The sequence below is a fragment of the Leucoraja erinacea genome, chromosome 10 (genome assembly GCF_028641065.1).
Source record: "Leucoraja erinacea ecotype New England chromosome 10, Leri_hhj_1, whole genome shotgun sequence".
Lineage (NCBI taxonomy): Eukaryota > Metazoa > Chordata > Chondrichthyes > Rajiformes > Rajidae > Leucoraja > Leucoraja erinaceus.
In genome coordinates, this window is record NC_073386.1 from 46,560,182 (window position 1) to 46,585,367 (window position 25,186).

At 40.9% G+C, this 25,186-nt stretch overlaps 1 protein-coding gene across 3 annotated transcripts in view; it reads left to right on the forward strand.

Annotated features, from left to right (window-relative positions):
- The window catches only part of LOC129701123 (cytosolic phospholipase A2-like), a 95,383-nt gene extending 80,629 nt beyond the window's left edge, over positions 1-14,754 (forward strand). For 2 of the 3 annotated variants that reach the window (XM_055642127.1, XM_055642128.1), the window contains exons 14-18: positions 636-899; positions 4,373-4,557; positions 5,816-6,011; positions 8,207-8,364; positions 11,014-14,754. In XM_055642127.1, coding sequence (XP_055498102.1) covers positions 636-899; positions 4,373-4,557; positions 5,816-6,011; positions 8,207-8,364; positions 11,014-11,181 — 971 coding nt within the window. In that variant the 3' untranslated portion in view covers positions 11,182-14,754. The remainder of the gene's footprint in view (positions 1-635; positions 900-4,372; positions 4,558-5,815; positions 6,012-8,206; positions 8,365-11,013) is intronic. The other variant, XM_055642129.1, reaches the window with a different exon arrangement.
- The last annotated feature ends 10,432 nt before the right edge of the window (positions 14,755-25,186 follow it).

Genomic DNA, 25,186 nt, shown 5'->3' on the forward strand with positions numbered 1-25,186 from the left:
TGCTTTCCTGGGAATGTACAAAACAATGAATTGATGCTGAAGCATAGCTTGTAGTGAACATCGTGAAGTGCTGAGGGCAGTGAACATAGTAATTTTTTTTTTAAAAAACTGCTGGAGTAACTCAGCAGGACAAGCAGAATGTGTGGAAGGAAACAAACAGATGGTGTTTCTGTTCAGGGTCATCTTTCAAACTGATGGAGTAGAGGGGTGATGAACGGTAAAAAAAAAGAGGTGAGGGGAAGGAGTGGGGCAAGTGCTGGCATGTGACAGTGTATGCTGGTGGAAGGATTGACACACAAGTCAGTTGAGGCAGAGAAGAGCGGAACTAATAAGCAAGGCTGGAGATGTTAAGGGTTGGGCATGATGAGCTGGTGGAAGAGGGGAAAGGAACCGGGTAATTGGAGTGGGAGGAAAGCTATGTGTTTGGAGGGTGGTTGGACAAATGAGAAGGGTGGGAGGAGGGGACACTTACCTGAAATTAGAGAATCCAATACTCATGCTGCTGGGTTGTACGTGTCCATTTCCCTCCGCAGATGCTGCCTAACCTGTTGAGTTCCCCCAGCTGTTTGATCAAGGTTGCAGCATCTGCAGTTTCTTTTACCTCCACGTTTAAGAGAAATGTGTTTGCCTCTTAGCAGAGAATGGGTATGGGTGTGAAGCGGCTGAGGCAGAGGAGGAGAGCCAGCGGATTAACCAAGACACCTGGGTGCAGAGGATGGTGAAAACCATGTTTAGTGACTCTTCACTTTTCAACACACGAGAAGGCCGTGCTGGCAAGGTGCATAACTTCATGCTGGGCCTTAACCTGAACACATCATTCCCTATCTCCCCTCTTTGTGATCTGGTGCCATCAGACCTGCTGGAGGAGGAGGATGATGAAGTGGATGCTGCAGTCACAGGTTAGTGGTCTGCCTTGGCTTTATTTAAGTAACTAGTTTGTGTGCATGGATAAAATCTTGCCACTAAATAACATGTCGGCTTTTGTTTAGAACCACCACCTTATCCACAAACTTGGTAACAAAATGTTTAACACTCTGGGTGCGGACTGGTGTCAGGGGACCAGCATGCATATGCCCAACCTAACAGACATAATATCAGACCTACCGACTCCTACAGTTATCTGAACTATACCTCCTCCCACCCTGCCTATGCAAAGACGCTATCCCCTACTCTAAATTCCTTCATTTCCACTGCATCTACTCCCAAGATGAGGTATTCCAATCCAGGACATCTTCTTTCTTTAATAAATGTGGCTCCCTCCCGCTGATCCCTCACCCACATCTCCTCTGTTATCCATACAAGCTCGCACTTCCCCCCCCCCCCCCCCCCCCCCCCTGTCCCCAGACGGAACAAGGATAGAGTTCCCCTGATCCTTGCCTTTTACTCCACCAGCTTCTGCATCCAACACATCATCCTCTGGTATTTCTGTCCCCTCAACGTGATCCCACCAACAGTCACATCTTCCCATCTCCACCCTTTTTACGCTTTCAGTAGAGACCGCTCCCTCAGCAACTCCTTGATTCACACATCTAATACCCGTCCCCAAACTACCCCCTCCCAGATACTTTCCCCTGCAACCACAGGAGATATAACACCGGTCCCTGTACCTTTTCCCTCGCCTCCATCCAGGGACCCCAGCAGTCCTTCCAGGTGAGACAGATGTTCACGTGCACCTCCTCTAACCACATCTACTGCATCCGGTGTCCCCGATGTGGGCTCCTGTACATCAGCAAGTACTAGCATAGTCTCAGTGACCGATTCACTGAACACTTGAGCTCGGCCCACCAAGGCTTACTGGATCTCATGAATGCTAATCATTTTAACTTCCATTCCCATTCCCATACTGACCTTTTTGTCCTGGGCCTCTTCCATTGCCAGAGTGAGGCCACGTGAGAGGAACAACATCACAAATTCCACTTATGTAGCTTACAACCCAACGGTATGAACATTGAATTCTCCAATTTTAGGCAACTACAACCCTCCTCCCCTTTCTCCCTCCCTCTCCTCTGTGGTGCCCCAACTGGACATGCCTATTTCTCCCTTCACCCCTCCCTTCCACCTACGTTCATTCCTCTAGCTTCACAATTCACAATGCTACATTCCTCTTGTCTCACACCATCTGCCTTTTCATCTCTGGTCTTTGTCTAACTATCTGCCTATCAAAACCCTCCTTCGCATCCATTCACCTATTATGTCCCGTGCTTTGTTCTGCCTCTCCTCACTTCCAGCTTTCATCCCCACTACGCCAAACCCACAGTCTGAAGAAGGGTCCCAACCTGAAACGTCACCTATCCATGTTCTTCAGAGATGCTGCCTGACCTGCAGAGTCCAGCACTTTGTGTCTTTAGACATAACATCAATATTATAAAAGCCAATACATTCCAATGAACAGTTTTTTTTTCCTTTGGTTAAAAGAATAACAAGTGGCAATATCAACAGTGGAAATCATCCTAAAAGAGTTGCAGTATAGAGAGATCTATGTGTATTGATTGTTGAAAACCTGAAGACAAATTGAGAAAATCACAAAAATGCATTTGAGATTCTGTGCTTTTCAAATAAGATTTAAGATATAAAAAGTGAGGAAGTTCTGAACCTTCATGAAACATGGTTCAGCCACACTGGAGCACTTTGTTCAATCCTGGGCATCTTAACACAGCAAAGATGCAGGGTGAGAAAGGAGGTTACCAAAAAGTTGCCAGTGATGAGAGACTTGAGTCATGTTGGCTCACAGGAGAAGTCAGAGTTGTTTCCTTGGAACAGGCGAGGTGCAAGGACATCTGATATGTTATTTAAAATCACGGGTGTACATTGAGTAAACAAAAGAGGAAATGTTCCCATTGTCAAAGGAGTTTGTTCGCTCGTGTGTGAGATGATGTAGCTCGCTGTTGGCTTCTGTCGTCGCCCAACATGTTGTCAGAATTGTCGGCCAACGCGTCACAGAGTGCATCGCGTCGTCGCTTCCAGGGGTCGCCACGTGGAGGCTTCTGTCATGATCCCCATCAAGGGAGTGAAGAACCAGGTGATGTGGAATGAAGGTGATCAACGAAAGAGCCCAAAATGATGAGGATTTTAATGCAGTGCGTAGTTAGTGTCTGCAATGCACTGCCGGGGGGAATAGTGGAGACAGATTCCAATGCAGCGTTGTAAGTATCTGAAGGAAAATAAATTGTAGGGAGGTTGGAGAGGGTGCAGAAAATTGGGACCAGCTGGATTGGGCTTGCACAGAGCAGTACAGAATTATCTCATTCAATGCTGTAATCATTCTGTGACTCATTCTCACCGCACTTCATTCAATTCACAGGTATTGCCATGTGCTTGTAAAGGACAGCTACAGGAATCCCTGACTATTAGTGGGGTATATGGAGCATTCTTTATTCCAGTCCTATACAGGCCCTTCCATTCGCTTCTTTTCCCAGCACATCACGACTGGAGCAGTGCCATTTCCAAACTTTAAAATTTCAAACCCAAAAATGTATTCTTCCAAATTCCAGCTTCAACTGGTTGATTTCCAAAACTTTCCCTGAATTATGACTGCCAACCAGTATGTGCTTTAAGCTCACTAACGCTAAGAGTTTCCATATATACAATCGAGATATAGATGTTTTTTTGGCGTGCATACGCTTCCATTCTTTGAGTTCACATACTGCTGTTGTTTGGCAGCTCATATTTTGTGCTCACACAGTATTGGTAGATTGATTCTTCCTGTGACTTTGCAATGTTAATTAGAGACATAGTCGTACAGCACAGAAACAAGCTCTTCAGCCCAACTTGCCCATGATGACCAAGATGCCCCATCTACACTAGTCCACCTGCCCGCATTTGGCCTATATCCTTCTTACCATTTCCTATTCATGTACCTGTCCAAATATATTTTAAATGTTGTTATAGTACCTGCCTCAGCTACCTCCCATCAGCTCGTAACATATATCCACCATCCTCTGTGTGGAAAAAGGTTCCTATTACATGTTTCTTCTCTCACCTTTAACCTATCTCCTCTGGTTCTTGATTCCCCTACTCTGGGTAAACGATTCTGTGCATTACCCAGCTTTTCCCCTCGTGATCTTATTATACACCCCTATAAGATCACTTATTTTCCTTCTCCGCTCCTAGGAATTAAATCAGAGCCTGCTCATGCTCTCCCTATAGCTCAGGCCCTCAAGGCTAGCAACATCATTATAAATTTTCTCCGCACTCTTTCCACACATCCTTCCTATAGCTGGGTGTTCTGAGAAACTGAGCACAATACTCCAAATGCAGTTTCACCAACTTGTACAACTGTAGCAGAACATAACATGATTGATAAACTAACAGAGAGGAAGGCTGCATCAGAAGATGGTTCTGTGTGTAATCTGAATTCATGTTTCCCCGACAGATCCAGATGAGTTTGAAATGATTTATGAGCCACTTGATGTGAAAAGTAAGAAAATCCATGTGGTAGATAGTGGGCTCACCTTTAACCTGCCCTATCCAATAATACTGAGACCTCAACGGGCCATTGACCTCATCATCTCCTTTGATTTTTCTGCCAGACCAAGTGATTCCAGCCCACCTTTTAAGGTAAAAGATTGCCTTTTGTGTTAATTGTGTTTTAAGAGGGGGAGTAGAGCTGGATATTTGGGGTCTGGAGAGTCTGAATGATTGGTATGAGCAGGGACGAGTGTCTGATTGAGAGCTGCCAAGACGCACATTTTTTTTACCTTAAGTGCCACTTGAATAGAATTCCCACGAAGTGCCAGATTAAAATATTTTTGCACTGGCTAAACACTTAATCTTAGAAAATTGTAGTCAGGGTTTGTACTGATTTATATCACATATGTTTTAAGAAACCAATAGTCCTTCAAACACTTTTAGCTGGTCACCTAATGATGATTAACTACACTGGACCAATCACATAAATGGGTACAAGGGCAGGTCAGAGGCTAGGTATCCTATGACATGTGACTCAACCTCCTGACGTCCCAAAGTATTTCCACCATTGGCAAGGTGCCCTGATGGAATACTGTCCACTTGCCTGGATGAGCTTGAACCATTACAGTAAAGCAGCCTGCTTGATTATTTCCCCATCCACCATCCTACTCATTCATTCCCAATTCCATTGGCACATAGAGGTTTCTGAACTGCAAAATACTCTGCGGTTACTCCGCTGGGCCAATCTGACATTCCCAAGTTCTACCACCAAGAAGGATGAGGAACTTTCTTGGGTAGAAGGAAAGGGTGACGTTTTGAGTTGAGATCTTTCCTCAGATCCGAAATGTCACCCACTCCTTCTATCCAGAGATGCTGCCTGAGTTACTCCAGCATTTTGTGTCTATCCAGATCTGCTGTTCTATCCCACACATGAGGAACATTCTTTATGGGAACACTACCACCAACATGTTATCTCAAGTTGCCAGTAGCAATATAGTGCTGTACCATTGTCAGTAGCAATATAATGCTGGCTCTTTCATTGTCACTGAATCTAAATTTTGGGGCTCCCTAGAAAATGGTGCTGAAATGAGTACCTTCATCAGAAGAACTGCAACAGTTCAAGAAGGAAGCTCATCAACACCTTCTCAAAGGGAATTGAGAATGGGCAATGAATGGTGGCCCAGATGTTGAAAAAAACATTTTTAGAAAATACCAGACATCGGCAAGTTCCTGAAGGAATAAACAGTGGGTTCCAAATAATTGGCATCTGTTATGGCAAAAATGCTGATGATTGCTGAACTAAATAGAATTGAAGAAGTCTGTTTCAGGCATAGGCAGTGAAATTAGTTTGTTTATTATTGAATTTGTGCCATGAGAAACCTTGTCATTGTTCTGTTTAATTTGACAGGAACTATTACTTGCAGAGAAATGGGCAAAAATGAACAAGTTGCCTTTTCCTAAAATTGACACCAAAGTGTTTGACCGTGAAGGATTGAAAGAATGCTATGTCTTCAAGCCCAAAAGCCCAATGACAGAGAGAGACTGTCCAACCATCATCCATTTTGTTCTAGCAAATATCAATTTTAGACATTATAAAGCTCCAGGTAAGGGGGTTCATCATACTTGACTTGGTGATTACCTCAACTGACGATGCAGTTCCTTCCCTTGTACGGAGTTTGTATGTTCTTCCTGCAACTGTGTGGGTTTTCTTCGGGTGCGCTGGTTTCCTGCCACACTCCCAACAACATGCAGGTTTGTAGGTTAATTGGCTTTGGTAAATTGTAAAATTGTCCCTGGTGTGTGTAAGTTAGTGTACGGCATGATCGCTGGTCTGCGAAGGGCCTTTTACCGCGCTGTATCTGTAAAGTCTAAAGTCTATTCCCCATTGATATCCTATCTAAGTGGCGGTCCGTCATTTTCAAGTTCAACCACAAGTCAGGTAACGTCCTTCTTTGACCACAAAGATGCATTTCACGGGGAGACACTGAACAGCTAACTCGGCATCAGCTACGCACCATCAAGATTGAACTAGGAGCACATTTGAACGTAGAACCACAAAATAAACTTATGCCAAATTTTTATTTAAGTGATTTGATTGGGAACTTGCAGTTCTTTAATTATTGTAATCTCTCCTTCAGAGTACCTACACCTTCACTATTTGCTTTTCCTTCTACCGATACTTCAAACTAAGGCTGTTCTGAAGTTGATGTGTCTGGACTAACTTGCAGAGAAATTGGCAAAAATTAACAAGTTGCCTTTTCCCAAAATTGACACCAAAGTGTTGACCGTGAAGGATTGAAATTTTTCTATCATAACTGGACTCCAAAAGCCCAATGACAGAGTGAGACTGTCCAACCATCATCCATTTTGTTCTAGCAAATATCAATTTTAGACATTATAAAGCTCTGTGGTAAGGGGGTTCATCAATGAAGCATGACGCACTATAACTGACGATGCAGTTTTCCCTGCAGGAGATTCTAGTATGTTCTTTCCTGCAACTGTCAAATACTTTTCTCTCGGGTGCGTGGTTTAAGATGAACACTTTTCAAATTTGCAGGTTTGTAGGTGATGCTTTGGTAAGTAGTAAAATTGTCCCTGGTAGTTTTAGTTAGAATGAGACGGCATGATCGCTTCTGTTACAGATTCTAGCCCTTTTACCGCGCTGAAGTTGTAAAGTCTAAAGTTATTCAGGCAGTTTATTGAGACAATGGTTCTAAGTGGCGGTCCGCTTTTCAAGTTCAACCACAAGTCAGGTAACGTCCTTCTTTGACCACAAAGATGCATTTCACGAGGAGACACTGAACAGCTAACTCGACCACTTTTATAGGATTACTGAATTTTGCAGCCTCCATTGCCCATGAACTGAAATCTAGAAGGCATCAGCTACGCACCATCGTATATTGAACTAGGAGCACATTGAGATCCTGGAACCACAAAATAAACTTATTCCAAATTCTCTCTGTACCTGATTTGATTGGGAACTTGCAACTTTGCATTAGTGTAATCTCTCCAATACAGAGTACCTACAAAAGCAAAGATCCCATTTACCTTCTACCCCATACTTCAGTTGAAAATCGCTGTTGTGAAGTTGATGTGTCTGTGTGTGTGTGTGTGTTTGTGTTTGTGCGTGTGTGTCTGTGTGTGTGTGTCTGTGTGTGTGTGTCTGTGTGAGTGTGTATGTGTGTGTGAGTGTGTGTGTGTGTGTGTGTGTGAGTGTGTGTGTGTGTGTGTGTGTGTGTTACAGTAATACCAGTGTGCTACTATGTGTATGTGTGTTGAATCTAAATTTGGTAAAGAAAGGATTCCACAATATTGTAGCATACACTCCCACACTCGAAAGATGCACAGGCGTGTAGGTTAATTGGCTTTGGTGAAATGTTAAATTGTCCCTAGTGTGTAGGATAGGGCTAGTGTATGGGCTGATCGCTGGTCGGCGCAGACTCAGTGGGCCAAAGGGCCTGTTTACGCGCTGTATCTCTCAAGGTTAAAGTCTATACCTTGGCTGTGATAGCTTCTTCAGGCAGGAGGATGAATGTCATCTATCTTCACAATATTAACTAAAAAAAACACAGAAAATCTTTCATACTCATTGGATCAGGCAGTATTTGTGGAGAGAGGAAATAGAACCATTTTCATGTCAATGACCAGCCACCACTTTGTTTACTTGAGAGAGTTAAGAGATGTTGACCAGTAATTTCTCACAAAAGAATAGGGTGCATTTGAAAAGGATTAAGTAAATTGTGGGAAGGAAGTGATAATACTGACCTGTGTATTGAAACAAATGCTGTCTTTCCTGAAGGTGTTAAACGAGAGAGTGAGGAGGAATTGGAGAATGTGGACTTTGACATCTTTGATGATGCTGACACGCCATATTCTACTTTCAACTTCCAATATTCCAATAAGGACTTCACACTGCTCCATGACCTAATGGAATTCAACACACTGAACAATATTGAGGTATGCTTGAAATTATGCATTTGGTTAAAATGCCAATATGTCTAGCCATATTGGCAATTTAATCTCAGCTGCTCGGCGGTAAAGATGACATCCATGTAATTTGAATTTCTGAAGCACTTTTTTATACTTAATATTTTATCATGCTTGTTATAACCATTAGTAAATTATACTGGATTTTCTGAGGAAACATTAATAAATCTCAATTAATTTGATCCTCTCATTATAATTTCTTAAGACATCATAATTAAAAATACGTATTGGACGGAACTGCAGATAGCTGCTTTAAACCAAAGATAAACACAACTCAGCGGGACAGGCAGCATCTCTGGAGAAAAGGAATAGTTGATGTTTCGGGTCAAGACCCTTCTTCAGTCAGACTGAATCTCAACCCGAAATGTCACCCATTCCTTTTCTCTAGAGATACTCCCTAACCCACTGAATTACTCCAGCTATTTATGTCAATAATTAAAATTATGGTGACCTTCAACAGGAACACAGCTGGAATAATTAATGCTAATCCTATCAAATATCTAAGCTAAGCGAAAATATTTAGCAATACAGGTATATACATGTGTTAGTTCAATTACATTTTTGGGTAACTTTAAAAGTGGCTACTCAAAATAACAAGTTCCAAAATAAAAAAAACGGTAGATGTTGGAAATCTGAAATAACATTGGATATGCTTAAAAAAAACATTCAGCAGGTCAAGCAATATCTATGGAGAGAGAAATATTAGGATGATGCCCTTTCATTAGTACTGATCAGTTCATTCAACAGAGCCTACATCAATATCCTTGCAGCAATATTGAATAGGTATAATGGCAACAGTTTATAAGAACAATATTAACAAACAGGATTCTTTAATAATATAGCATTAGATACTAGATTCATTATCAATTACAGAAATGGAGCCTGTCTGGTGTTGTCACTGCCTGATGCTGCTGTGCTATAACTGGTATGTGGCAGAGCACTTACATGTACTCTTCATATACTGTATATTTACTGATAAATAAACTGGTGATGACTACATTTGGACTGTGGAGCAACATTCCCCCTCAGTATAGATCCTGACTCATGCACTTTACAAAACCACAATTTCTCCAAATAGTCCAGATTTTTTAAAAAGTGCAAGTGTGTAATGACGTAATTACCATCCCTGAGTAATTGGAGAGCTGGAAAATATCAATTGTATCAACTGCACACAAAATGCTTTAAATGTTCTTTTGTATATATTGGCCAAAGAGATTTGTTTATTTTCTAGCCTTAAACTTAATAAGGCTGCTGAGCTGGATGCCTTCCGGCAGAGGAGTGCTTCAGGTGTAAGACAGTAAACCTAGTAGGCATTGAATAAAGTCCATGAATGCTCAGCGTTTTCTTGAGTTGGATGATACGACAGGTTTTGGCTTGAGCATCAGCTTACTTTGCCCATGATGACGAATATAATTTCTCCATGGTAGACAAAAATGCTGGAGAAACTCAGCGGGTGAGGCAGCATCTATGGAGCAAAGGAAATTGGCAACGTTTCCCCATCCCCCAAAGATTGGGCTTCGAAACGTTCCAATTTTGGACAAGCTTTCCTTAATGCTCCATAGATGCTGCCCCAAATTCCCGCTGAGTTTCTCCAGCATTTTTCACTCTACCTGCCTCGATTTTCCCAGCATCTTGCAGTTCGATTTTCTTAAATTCCTTCTTAAATAATTTCCATGTCCTCATCAGATTCCTGAGATCCTCTTTACTTTTCTTCTTGGCTCCACTAATTTATCTGAATGTTACTACATCTTAAATCCTGTACTGGACAATCTCAGCCTCTCTCTATTCCACAATTTAGTCACCCAAATTGCATCTTTTCATCTCTTTGGCAGTGCCCATCTCTCTGGGATGTACACTCAGACTCTTAGTTATGTCACATTGAATCAAAGCCGGACTTTCAAATGGCTTTCTGTTTGTTCCACCCAATTCCATCTCTGAACAAATGCAACACATCCAAATTGCAGTTCCTTGTGTTCATGTTTGTTTAAACCTCTTATCCACATCTTCTCATTGCTCCATTGCCTCCTGCACCTTCTTACCCCTTTTTAACCCCCTGCATCAATTTTGGGATCTTTCTCCTCAAATTCAAGTGCCTTAACATTCCCATAAGATTCAAATCTTGTGGCTGTGCTTAGATCTAAAAGATCTCTTCTCTCCCATGATATTATAGAAACAGGTCAACTTTTTGTTACCCATTGTCTTTCAGGGAAATTCTCCGCTAAAATTTCTTGGCTTTATCTTGTTATTCCCTCCTTTCAAAAAAGCCATGTACATGCATTTATCAACTAATCATTTTTTTGTTTTGAGTCATAGCTTCATTCCACATAATATATTGCTTCCTGGATGGTGTCCACATTCAGTATTGCTCTATGATGAATGTTGGAATATCTTTCTATCCCTTAGTTCCTAAATAAATGTTATGTTATTCTTACACAAATATTGAAAACTTGAAAATAACATTGTGAATATTGAACACATTGAAACATATCTATTTTGCTACTCAAAGAACTAGACTTCCAGCTTTACCAATCTGATGGATCTGTTGAAATTCAATAGCCAAACAGTCTTGCCCAGTCAAGTTATAACAGACCAAACTCATTTTCTTTCCTTTCTAAACAGGTGATTAAGGATGCTATCATTGAGAGTGTCAAGTACAGGCGAGAAAACCCATCTCGGTGCTCAGTGTCACTCAGCGATGTGGAGTACAGAAGACTAAAAAAGTCATTTAGTTTTGATGGGCTCCAGTCGAGGCGGAAGCGACAAGCTGCAGAGGAATTGCCGAAATAAAAGCAGCGGTTATCTACAGCATTGAGACAGGAGAGGACATACACCTTCAATCAAATCTCATCTACTGGACGCTGAACATGTGGCTTGAACTGCACTTAGAACCATTTATAATCCTTAGGCTGCCTAGGCAAAATATAAACTAAACAAAATGCAAAGGCATTGTTTTAAAGGAAAGCAATGTTGTTGATGCGTAGGTCACAGAACGGTGAGCCACATCAAAGATTAAAAATTCGTACTATAATAGTTAGAAGTTACTTCTTTTCATCTATTCCTTTGAATCCAGGTTCTCCACCAAAACTGATCAGAATCGATCAAAGAAGAAAATCTGGTGAATTACAACAAGGTTTTGACTTTTTTATTGGTCTTGTCCTGTCTTTGGCATGCTTGGTAGCTTCTAACAATAATGCATCTGAGACCAGGATTCCACTGAAGCAAAAGCTTGTGGGTTAATTCCTGCCCATTACTGTATGCTACGCAGCATTAAATTTAAAGCTTGTCCTTCTAATGGGTTCCCATTCCAAAGGTCTTGGATGTGGAAATACTTCTTCACCCTGTTTTTAACTTATCCAGTGCAATAAACTTCACACTTGGTCTTTGATGATTTAAAGAACAGCATTCTCCATAACTTTGCGCCTTGCAAGCTGATTGTTAACTTTAAGATAAGAATAGCTGAATACTGGGTCATGATATATGAATCCAGTTATCATTAAAAAGTGTTGGCTAGGTAGATCCAAGCTTTGAACTAAACCCATTATTCCAATGAGGTGATATTGAAGCACTCAAATTGTTTTATATTTTCTTGATTCCTTCACATACAAATAGTCGAGCGGCAATGGTCGCCTTTAACAACCAAGCAGAATCTAGCTGGATCAACATGGAGTCAATATATTTAAGTTTCTTTCTTCCTTCATAATGCTGGAAATGTTCCATGGTTTGGTCATGATGTACCATTTGCATGGTTAATCCAAGATATCCAATCACTAACCAACCTTGGCAAAGAGTCATATCCCAAATGTCCTTTTAGAATTTGTGTGTTATTTCCTTATTGGAGAGTTGCTCTATTGATACAATTCTTCAGTCAAACATTGAAAATTGTACTTCATATTTCATATCCAGCAAAATGTTGAATACATCCGACCTTTCCAATTACTTGTAGCTTCAACAAAATGTGAGTCTACTTATTTAAACAATTTCCCTGCTTTTATTATTTTTATTTCTAAGGCACCCCTATCACTTCCTCGGGTTGCCAGCCATAAGGCATCATCATTCCCAAGGATTCAGCAGTATTGGCATTTCTTCCCTTCCATGACTTGCTTTGGCCAAAGATTCCACACAGGACAGCCCAGTGCGAATTAGTAGAATTCAGCATGTCTCAACAGCAGAACATGGTCCTTGAGTTCATAATTGTGACCACCAAGACTTTAACAGGAAAGAGTTTTTTTTTAAACCAAAATTTCTATCCACTTTACCGAGTGGCAATGATTGTTCTAAGCACAGAGCTACAACATTTTGCTGTGCTGTTTTGAATTTCAACACTGTAACTACATTAGCACTTTGTATTTAAAAACATGTAAACAATAACAGCAACTCCGGACACATATAGACAATGTTCTGGTGATTTGGGGTATGCTAGCTTGCCCTTTTGCTACATTTCATCAGTTGGCTAGTCAGTAATTAACTGCAACAGCTTGTCCAAAATTGGATGTGTTGTGGAAGAACTTCAATCTATGGGGGATGGGGAAAGGTCAGCAAGAATAAGCCAGCAGTTCATCTAGTACCCACTACATATGTTTCCAAGGCAATAACTTGGCTATGGGACCTGAATGCTGAAAAGAACTGGAAACATGAACATGGAGACTTTTTTTTTCTTTTGAGTGCAGACGTGCAGTGATTCATGATCTTAGTAAAACAGTTGGAACATAGTATTCAGTTCTGGACAGCACACTTGGAAACGTCTTAAGGACCTGAGGGTCAAAAAGATTTACTAGAATGATGTAAGGGATCAGAGACATCCCGTTCCACTGAGAGAGATGAGGTTTTTTGACTGATCATCTTGGGGCAAACAAGAAAAGATTTGAAGGAGGTGTTCAATGTTGTAGCCTGTATTGATAAAGGGAATGGGCAGAAATATTTTTGATGGCAGAGGACGGAGGTCTAATATGATTGGGAAATGACCAGATATTTGTGTGTACTAGTGATAACACCCAAGAACTGTACAACCGTAAAACAGTCCCATATTAAGTCTCTAGAGCTGAATATATTCAGGCAAAAATAGCAATTCCTCTCGCTGTCAATGTCCACTGTTTACCTGATTGGGTGGAGACAAATTGGCTTGGTTTCCTAATCTTGATTACCAACCAGCAAATCATGTTAGAGAATGCATGAAAATATGAATCATTTATTTCACTCGTGCAGTTAAAACAGTTTGACAATTTTCACCGAGAACGGTCAAAAGGGCTGTAATTAGGCAGAAAATCCATCATAGCATTATTGATCAGTGCAGCATCAATCATCAACCAGCATCTTCAGAAGAAATGGTGAGAAGGGACGACAGATAAATATATTGATATAAAATATATTGCTAAACCTATTTAATTTTATCTCATAAATAAATTGTAAAATATTTGATAATTTCATAGCGCTTAATGTAGCTGGAAAGTTAGTTTAATTGAAAAATAGATTAAGGTTTTAACAAGACAAGATGCATAATTATGTCATATTGTAGTTTCTTACATGTACTTATTCTAAGTGGTCATGCTATCTCAATTCTTTATATTTAACTATTTTTTAATGAAAATATTCCTGCACAGTTATTTAAATAAATGATTAAATGCCATGTGCTAATTTAAATTTCTATTTTGAAAATAATTCTATTGTATTCAAATGATTGTATAATACTGTTTGCATGTTGTAGTTTATTGAAACACTATGTTTTTTGACATAAACTCAGAATTGGTCATATCTCCAGCCTCTATTTACTCTCGCCATGCTAATAAGTAATGTTCTACATTTTCTCTTCTTCTCTAAATGTAACATGTAATCTTCATCTGAAATTTCCTCCCCTAAATTCCCCAAATATAATCTTCTACCCCTTTGCACCTTCATCACATCCACTCCCATCTCCCTATTCTTTACCAGTACTTCATTCATCATTTAACCTTCCCTTCCTCCTGCAATCCCCCTTAAGTAAGAGTCGTAAAAGTCTGTTTTCAATCTGAATGTGATCTTGACGTATTTTAAAATATTTTTATATCTAAAAGCTGGAAGTATATTTCACGTTATGCACCAACCATGATGGTGAGGGTGGGAAGTGCTTTTCCAAAACATGGTCTACTAACGTCAGTCTAGAAGGGTTGACCAGGTCAGCAGTAATGGGACTATAATACTGATTACTTTCTATGGTAAGTAATGGTAATCAGGATTCCTGATTACTTACCATACAGTGAGTTGTTAAAAGATGTTTACGACATTTTTTCTGGTTGGACAAATTGTGCTCCATTCAGTTTAAAACAAACATTCCAGCAAAATTATGTAAAACTGTACAACTTATATAAATAAAACTAGATCATTTAATGGTTGTCACTAAATTATGATTCTGTTGTGAGTTCATGTCTTTACTATCATTTGATTTGGCACCATGAAATGTCTCGACCATATAAAAACAATCTTGCACAAGAAGTTTGTAGACTTAGCACAAGTCACTAGTAACCTGTGGTTAAGATGATTCACTCAGAGCTGCTTGTGTAGTCGGAAGTCCAACTGCAGTTCAAGTCATTTGTTGGATCCCTTCAGGGCTAATTTGAGGAAAGAACCTTGGTCTGTCCTGTGATAAATATGGGCAACAAATTTATTACTACTTCCAATGAGAAAATAGCTACAATAATGTCAACTCCACTGCATTGCATTGTGTGTGTTCCATTTATCAATCATACCTGGAAATTAGATGGAATGCACATTTGAAAATAGGTTTAACTGAGATCAGAAAACAATTGCGACCATTTACAGGTCACATCATGAACTACAGAATTTTTTTTTCAAAAAAATATACTTATTCAGAATAAACCAAATATACAAAAGTAAAACTATGCAAACACTCTTCAGATATTTTCAGAGTCTATACATCTATTAGTGTCATATTCAGTAGTGTTCAGACCTATCTTTAAACAAAACAAAGCACCCGTGCCATTCACGAGACCCCCTGGGGTGATATCCAGTCCCTTGTTTGAGTGGTGTCCGCGCTAGACTCTGCGCCTCAGAGGAAGGACTCTAGACCATGGTCGTCCCTCACAGAGCCTTGGTGTTAGCTGCAGCAAGCTTCAGGGAGTCCCTCCATAGGTACTCCTGCAGTCTGGAATGGACCATAGGGTAACATTCCCTGATAGGCACCTCGCTGTGCTGGAAGGTCAAAACGTTTCAGACAGACCAAACAGCGTCTTTCACTGAGTTAATGATTTTCCAGTAATACTTGTTGTCCATCTTCAAATGTGTCCTTAGGAACTGCCCCTAAATCAGAGTCCTCTGTAACGGAGCTGTTTGGGAGAAACCACAAGAAACCTTGCATCATTCTCCAGAACCTCTTCGCAAATCCACACTCAACGAAGAGGTGGGCAACCGTTTCCTCTCCATAGCAGCCATCCCGAGGGCAGCGTGCATCGGTAGTGACATTCTAATGGCACAGGAAGGATCTAACTGAGGGCCCCTCTTACCACCAGCCAAGCAAGGTCTTGGCCGTGTTGGTGAGTTCTAGCAATGAGGCATTTTGCCAGACTGGACAGTCAGCTCAGGGAACCACTCCACAAGATCCATTGGGTCCTTGTCGTTCAGTGCCTGCAGGATGTTCCATGCTGACCACTGCCCGATGGATGTAGTCAAAGGTATTGGTTCAGAAGAACCTTTGCACAAAGGACAGGTGGAGCAGCAATGGCCAGCTGACTGGCACATTGCGAAGCAGCAGTGCCAGACCCATACTTCACAACACCAGCGAAAAGTAGCTCAGCAGGTAATGCCATTTGGTGCTAATGTGTTTTTTGCTCCACGCACAGCCTGTTGCAGTTAACACTTTTACTGTGTTAACTTTTGCCCCCGTTTTTGCCAACTCGTGCATCATGACTCATCGGACCCGCTCCATCTTAGATCCCCAGATGAGCTATAAGAATGCCGGGTGATCGCTGCGGCAGAGGAGTGGGGAACAGGCCATACCAGCCCCAAGAGCAGCTCACACCTGATGACCACATTTTCTCTGTTATTGAGAGGGAGCACTTCCACAGACCTGATTTTTGCTTGACCTAGACAATCCTCTCCAGCCAATTCTTGTTGCAGGCCTGGCCCCCTCAGAAACAGATCCCCAGCATCTTCTGGTAGTCAGACCAGACGTTGAAGAAGATGGAAGATTGGCTGGCCCAGTTGCACGACCTCACTCCTCCTGCCATTGACTTTGGCTCCCGATGCCAACTCAAGCTGGTTGAAAAATCTTAGGACTGACAATGGATCCAAGCAAAAGACGGTGACTTCGTCCATGTACAGGGAGGTTTTCACCTCAGTCCCTCACCTGCCTGGCAAAGTCACCCCTCTTATGCTCTTGCCCTTCCCGATGAATTCAGGGAAGGGTTCTATACAGCATACAAACAGGACAAGCCTGGAGAGTGGGCAACCCTGCCTGACTCCAGATCTGATGGGGAAGCTATCCCTTTCCCACCCATTGATTTGGGCTGAACTACAAATATCAGTGTAGAGCAGTTGGATCTAATTCCTGATTCCCTCCCCAAAGTCCATTTTGGAGAACATGTCCATCATGTATGTGTACAATATCCTGTTGAGGGTCTTTTCTTGTTCTAAGCTGACCAGTCAGATGTCCACCCCTCTTCCTGCATGTAGGCGATGTATCCATGAACAGTGCCAGGTGCACTTCCCATTGGCATACATGCTTACACAATTTTACACATACGCATAGGATATTAATCTGAGGGCAGTACATTTTTTCAACCATGGTGATATTGGTCCAAACAGTGGTACTTGTAAGGCCATCACAAGCTAAGTAATGCCCCTGTCCCACTAAGGAAACCTGAACGGAAACCTCTGGAGACTTTGCGCCCCACCCAAGGTTTCCGTGCGGTTCCTGGAGGTTGCAGGTGGTTGCCGGAGGTTGCAGGTAGGGAGACTGACAAAAACCTCCAGGAACCACACGGAAACCTTGGGTGGGGCGCAAAGTCTCCAGAGGTTTCCGTTCAGGTTTCCTAAGTGGGACAGGGGCATAAGTCACTCACATTGAAACAGAACATATCTGCAGATTGCTGCAAACCCCTTGATGGTTATACACACAGTATGAAAAATACTCAACCACAGGCACTTCTATTGCACTCTAGTTGGGAGCTCTTCATGCTTCTACTTCCTTAGACGTTTGAGAAGATTTGGTATGTGGCTGAATACTCTATCGATGTACGGTAGTGTTCAAACAGATTGGTTGCATCATGACCCAGTTTGGTAAATCAAACTCCCACGAACGTCAGGAACTGCAGAAAGTGATAGATATTGCCCAGTCCACCATCAGAGATGTACAAAAGATTCTGCCTCAAAAAGGCTACTAATATTATGAAAGTCCCTCACCACCCCGGCTACTACCATCAGGAAGAAGGTACAGGAGACTGATAGGTGTGACCTCCAGGTTGAAGAACAGCTTCCTCCCAACAACTATCAGGCTCTTGAGTATTCCACAACATTAAACACAACCCTACCCCAGCAACTATTCACGTTGCACTACATACTACGTTTTGACCTATTATGGTCTGGTAACCTCATATTACTGATTATTAATTTATCGTATCACTGATTATTGTATAGTTATTTGTGCTGTCGTTTTAATGGACCTGTAAACCTGCAGCAAATAAAATTTAATTGTTGAATTGCCAGTCCATATGCTAATTTAACACTCCTGACACTTTACTGACAGATGCCACCTTTTTGAGGCAGCCCTTCCTGCAAAATGCTCCTGAAGGTGTGGACATCTGTGCCCATGAGAGACTGGGCCGAGTCCACCACTCTTGGTCGCCTCATGCCATCCAAAAAATCTCAATTGCCATAGCAGTCCACCTCCATGCCCAGGGAATGAGTGCAAATAAAAAGTACAGAAACACCACTTCAGAAATTAATGTAATCATTGATGATAATGATTATAAAAATAAAAATTAAATAAAAATAAAACAAAGACCAACTGATTCATGTTGCAGTATTTTGAAATATCGTCAATGCCTACTATGTTCTGTTGTGCTGAAGCAAAGCAAGAATTTAATTGCCCTATCAGGGACACATGACAATAAGTGTTTAAGAAGGAACTGCAGATGCTGCAAAATCGAAGGTACACAAAAATGCTGGAGAAACTCAGCGGGTGCAGCAGCATCTATGGAGCGAAGGAAATAGACAACGTTTCGGGCCGAAACATTGCCCATTTCCTTCGCTCCATAGATGCTGCTGCACCCGCTGAGTTTCTCCAGCATTTTTGTGTACACATGACAATAAACTCTCTTGAACTTTAACTTGAACTTATTATCTTCTCATAGTCATAGAGCATGGAAACAGGCCGTTTGGATTGTGATACGGGTTTGAGGGTAAAAATATGAGCCCACTCTATAAGGAGAGAGGCTGGGAACTACCATCACGTTAATCTGACCACAGAAATTGGAAAAACACTGACAATACGTATTAAAAATTGTGTTATCAGGCCACTTAGGGAATATGAGTGAATACAAAAATGATTCAAGAAGATATATAATAGACAAGCTGAAAGAGTGTCATTTTTTATACTTTTATACCACACCTTCATATAAAGCATGAAACAGCCTTTGCAAATGCAGATGTGCTTGCTGTTTGTTGCCAGTGTTTTCTTGCCTTGGATTTCCAGTATTAACATGTTAAGGAATGTGGATCTTTGTTTTTGCAATGTTGCATACCTATCCTGCTGCAGATTACCTCTTTCTTATTCAACCAGAGGTCCAATAAAGTAGTTCATAGCTTGTAAAACACCCCTTAGTTCATATAAGGATGTATTATCAGATAAGCGTGAAACATTCTGATAACTAATCTTTGAAGATTAACAGGTTTTACATGAGCCAGCTGTTGTATATCAATAAACCGCTTCCAAGACGTTATCCGTTGTGTGCAAGTCGCCGCCTTGTACGTGAACTAAGAGGAGTATGCTGTACTAGATCTTTTGCCAAGTTATCATAGCTCATTTACAGACCCGGATATTGTATTATCTGCTTGAGATTTACTTTAATATCCGTTCATTTGATACATTAGTAAAGAAACACGTCCTGCCCCACCTGTTGGAGGAGTCTGCACTTCGAACATTTACTGCCTTGGTTTCCTCAGAATTCACAAAGCCAGGGAAGAAGCAGGTTACCCTTTGTACCGAGCCATTACCTAAGAAAAAGACAGCACACGTAATATTGAAAATTAGCGAACAAACAAATTAAACCTTTAAATCAATCAGTTCAAAGGTTCAAAATTTCAAATGTCTGTTTATTTTCACGTGTATCAATTAAGGTACAGTTGAAGATTCAAGATTCAAGAGAGTTTATTGTCATGTGTCATGTCAAGTGAAACTCGAATTACCATACAGCCATACTAAGAAAAAGCAACAAGCCACACAACTACATAAAAGTTAACATAAACATCCACCACAGCAGATTCCCCACATTGCTCACTGTGATAGAAGGCAATAAAGTCTAATCTTCTGCCTCTTTATTCTCCCGTGATCGGGGCAGTCGAACCATCCGCAGACGGGGCGATCGAAGCTCCTGCAGCCGGCGATCAAAGCCCCCGCTCCCGCATCGGGGCGGTCAAACATCCTGCAGCTTGGAGTTCCCGAAGTCGGTCTCGAACCAGGGACCGCGAGCTCCTCAATGTTAAGTCCCGAAGGCCATCTCCAGCAAGAGGCCGCCAACTCCACGATGTTAGGCCGAATATGGACGTAGATCCGATACCAAAAACATCGCATCTCCATTGAGGTAAGCGATTAGAAATTGTTTCCCTCAACCCCCAACCTCCACATAAAACAGGCTAGAGAACACTAAAACATACATTTAACACATACTATAAAACAACAAAGAAGGAAGGGACGAGACAGACTGTTGGTGAGGCAGCCATTGTGGGTGCCACCCGGTAACATATTGCATTGAGTCAAGTCACCTTTATTTGTCACATACACATACAAGATGACCAGTGAAATGAAAGTGGCAATGCCTGCGGGATTGTGCAAAGGAACAGAACTGAACAGAACCAGCATTTACATTTTTTTTTAAAAGACACAACAGTAATTACTCCCGGGTGAGATAAGAGTTTACAGTCCTGATGGCCTGTGGGAAGAAACTCCGTCTCATCCTCTCTGTTTTCGCAGCTTGACAGCGGAGGCACATGCCTGACTAGCAGCAGTCTGTGCTGGGGTGGTAGGGGTCCTTCATTATCTTGCTGGCTCTGGATCTGCACCTCCTGGTGTATAGGTCCTGCAGGGGGGTGAGTGTAGTTCCCTTGGTGCGTTCGGCCGAACACACTACTCTCTGCAGAGCCTTCCTGTCCTGGGCAGAGCTGTTGCCAAACCGGATGTTATAAGACAGGATGCTTTCTACAGCACCAGAGTATGTCAGATCCTCTGTGATGTGGACTCCCAGGTATTTAAAGCTGCCCACCCTATCCACAGTAGTCCCATTTATCTCCACTGGCGTGTACGTACTCGGATGTTGAGCCCTTCTAAAGTCCACAATCAACTCCTTAGTTTCAGTGATATTCGCTTCCGGTGGCGCCATGCAGCAGTGAGAGGCGCCGTATTCGGCTCCGCTCCCGACAAATGCGCTAGAAGCACTAAAAAGCTTTCAAAGGAAGACGGGACCGATTTAAAAATACTCACCGGGGATGCCTGACGTCGCGTAAGTGACGTCATCAGAAATCGCCGCAAAATAACGGGGAATAACGGCACTTTTAAATGAGAAAAAGGAACTTACCCAAACGACCCACTTCAAGACCTCTGACCAGACTGCTTGCTAAGGAGCTGGGAAAAACACCTCAAACAACTCCAGAAGGGTCCGAAGAAGAAACTGAAGGAGGAAGAATCATTGCTGAAATGTAACGGAACAGGAATAGTCTTTAAGAGCAGCTGCGTCAAAAGACTTTGCTGATATGTTACATAAGGAGATTTCCGAACTGGCTACAAGTATGCAGCTCGGGAATAAACAAGTTATTGAGACAATCGGTACTCTCAAGCAACGTATTGTGGAAGTAGAGACCGAGCTAAAAGCAGAAATTGAACGGGTTGAAGAAGATTACAATCAAAAGTTGGAACGTGTTCTCACTATTTCTGCAGAACACAGCACTGCTATTAAAGATCTGGAAACTGCGATGAAGGAAATGTCTGAAGTGATGAAGAGAATGAAAGAAGATCAAGACCGAGTTTCTGGGCAACTGGCTAGAATGACCGAAAAATGTCTCGACCTCGAAGCTTGGTCAAGATGGCAGAATTTAAGGATAGTTGGAGTGAGAGAAGGAAAGGAGACTGGAATGGATCCTTGGGAGTTCACTGCCAACTTACTTAAACAAGTATTCAAGCTGTCTGAAAAACCAAAAGTAGATGTTGCACACCGAGTTCAGAGAGCACATTCGAGGCCAGGAGCCCCTCCAAGACAGATTATAGTGAAACTTCACAACATAGCAGCTCTTGAAGACATTATGAAAAAAATTCCATTCGCAACAAATCTGATGTTTGAAGGTGAAACCGTATGATTCTTTAGAGACTACCCAGCAGAAGTGGCTAAGAAACGTGCCCTTTTTACAAAGACAAGACTGATCCTGAAAGGAATTCCAAACTTAAGATACGGGATAACTTATCCTGCAAAAATGAGGATCACATATAAGGATTTGGAGCGTTTCTTTATTGATCCAGAAGAAGCACTTAAATACGCACAAGAGCTAACGGTTATCCGGAGGTTTAACTGTTATATATCTGAATCTGAGAAAATATGACTTTTAAAATAAATATAAGCACAAATGTTCTCGATAAGATGGCCGAAGAAGTTCCACGTGGTGAAGTCTAGACACCTTATCGACTTTGGAATGTAAACTCAAGGACAAACTTTTTTTGAACGAAAGATTAAAAAGATATTGAGTTACGCAGCATATAAAAATTTATTTAAATGGAGATGACAGTAGTAATTCACTAATAAAAAGATATCTGTAATTATATACTAACATAAATAACTGGACTATCTCATGGATACTAATCTAAAACGTACTAGCATAACCGATTCCCATAATGATTCACTTTGCTGGGTTTGTTTTAAGTCAATAATGAACATGCTGTAGATTTATGATCGCTAGTTTAATCTGTTGGATTATTATACCAATATACTAATATACTAAAATATGCATAATTCTTTGGGACTAACGATACCCCAGACATCTCGCCCTCCCTATTATGGGAATCTTTTAAGACATTTATCAGAGGTTCTATTATTTCATACCAAGCTTTTCAAAATAAAAAGAATTGGACGGAACAATTGCAACTAGAAGAACAAATTAGACAACTTGATTTAGAAAACGTGAAAGATCCAACTGTAGATAAATACAACAAGATAGCAATATTGAAATTTAAACTAAACCAAATTTTATCTGCAAGAGTCATCAGATTATTTCAAATTACAAAACAAGAAGATTTCGAATTCGGCGATAAGTCGCACAAACGTCTGGCACATCAGCTGAAAAAAGTGGAAAAGGATCATAGTCTAAAAATCAAATCAGATAAAGGTGATTTGCTAATGCTGCCTAAAGACATTAATACAAGATTTGCTCAATTTTATCAAAATTTATATACATTAAAAACAACAACAGACAGCAATAAAACTATAAACTTTCTGGACAACTTAAATCTCCCAAAACTTAATCTATTGGAACAAGAGGAATTAGGAGCACAGGTTTAAATCAAAGAAATAGAAGAGACAATAAATTCACTGAAGAATGGTAAAACACCAGGACCAGACGGATTCAGTAATGAATTTTATAAAAGATATTACGAGGTAATCTCACCACGTTTACACAAGCTTTACACATATGCATTTAAAGAACAGACACTACCAGAAACACTAGCGGAATCAACTATCACACTCATACCAAAAAAAGATAAAGACCTAGAAGACCCTGGTTCATACAGACCTATTGCATTATTAAATACAGATCAGAAAATACTAGCAAAAACTCTGGCAAGAAGATTAAGTAAATACGTTAGTAAATTAATACAAGCGGATCAAACAATGTTTATACCCAAGAGACAATATCATTCTAAATATAGAAATTCCATCGTCAGATGTAATTAGAAGAGAGTGGGAACAGGAATTAAGTTTAAAAATTCCCAAAGACAGATGGGAAAAATATCTTCTATATGTACATAACTGATCGATTAATGTAAGACATATTCTAATCCAATTTAAAATACTACACAATATCACTCAAAAACTAAACTGAACAAAATGTTCCCAAATGCATCTCCCATCTGTGACAAATGTTTATCTCAAGAAGCAACTATAACACACTCCTTCGCCTCTTGCATAAAACTCCATAAATTTTGGAAATAAATCTTTGAAATCTCAAAATTATTAAAAACATAACTGGACCCCCATACATAATTGATTATTTTTGGAACAACAGGTGCCTGCTCTGAGCTATCAATATTTCAAAGACGTTTACTTAACTACGGCCTGATAATGACAAAAATACTTAAATTTTGGAAAAGCATCCACCCCAACGCTTAAAACGTGTATCACAAGCATGTCTGAGACGCTACATCTTGAAGATATGAGACTCGACTTAGCAGGAAAATCAAAGCAATTTTTAAAGACATGGTCTCCTTTCATTGATTCATTACAAGTAATAATAATAATAATAAGTTATTTATATAGCACATTTATAGTCAATTTTCATTGACCCCAAAATGCTTTACATAATTTAAAAATCAGTTCCATACAAAGCTGGGTTAACAAAAGCTAAAGATGGGTTAACAAAATAATAAAATGCATAAACAGGACACAACATGTAACATAAACATCCACCACAGCATTCATCACTGTGGTGGAAGGCACAAAAAAGTATAGTATGGTGCAACACAACACTGGAATTAAACCGATTTGCAAACAGGGTGTTGGGTGTGGTGAGAAATTAAGCAGGTATATGAACACGTAAGGGTACCTTTTTTATTTTTCTTTATTATTTTTGGTTTTTCTCTTCTTACTCTTCTATAGGCTTTTACTCGTTCACTCCTGGACTGCACCATCTGGTAGTCTAGGGGTTTACACATCACTATTTATTTCACTTTCTCTCTTTCTCGCTCTTTCTCTCTTGTTCTACTTCTTTCTTGTTAAATTAAAAATAGAAGATGTACATTAAATGTATTTTGTCATATGCCGTGGTTTATACTACTGTACATTGCTTCTAATAAAAATACAAATAAAATATATTTTTTTTAAATAAAAAGTTTTAGTAATATTCAAGAGGAGGCTGTTGTTCTGACACCAGCCAACTCCTCCCGGTAGGCCATCTCATCATTATCGGAGATCAGGCCCACCACCACAGTGTCATCAGCAAACTTGATGATGGAGAATTGGAGATGCTGCTGGTGTGAGTACACACAGGCCACATGTATGTGCAGGGAGCACAGTAGGGGGCTGAGGATGCAACCCTGGGGGGATCCTGTGTTCAGGGTGAGGGGGTTGGAGTTATGTCTCCCCATCTTGACCACCTGGGGCCTAGCGGTGAGAAAGTCCAGGGCCCAGGCACACAGAGAAGTAGTCAGTCCCAGTTCCAGCATCTTCTCAGCAAGTCTGGGGACTATGGTGTTGAAAGCTGAACTGAAATCAATGAACAGCATCCTCACATAGCCCCCCTTCTGGCTGCCAAGGTGAGAGAGAGTGGTGTGCAGAACTTGGGAGACCGCATCATCCGTGGATCTGTTTGGACGTTATGAGAACTGCAG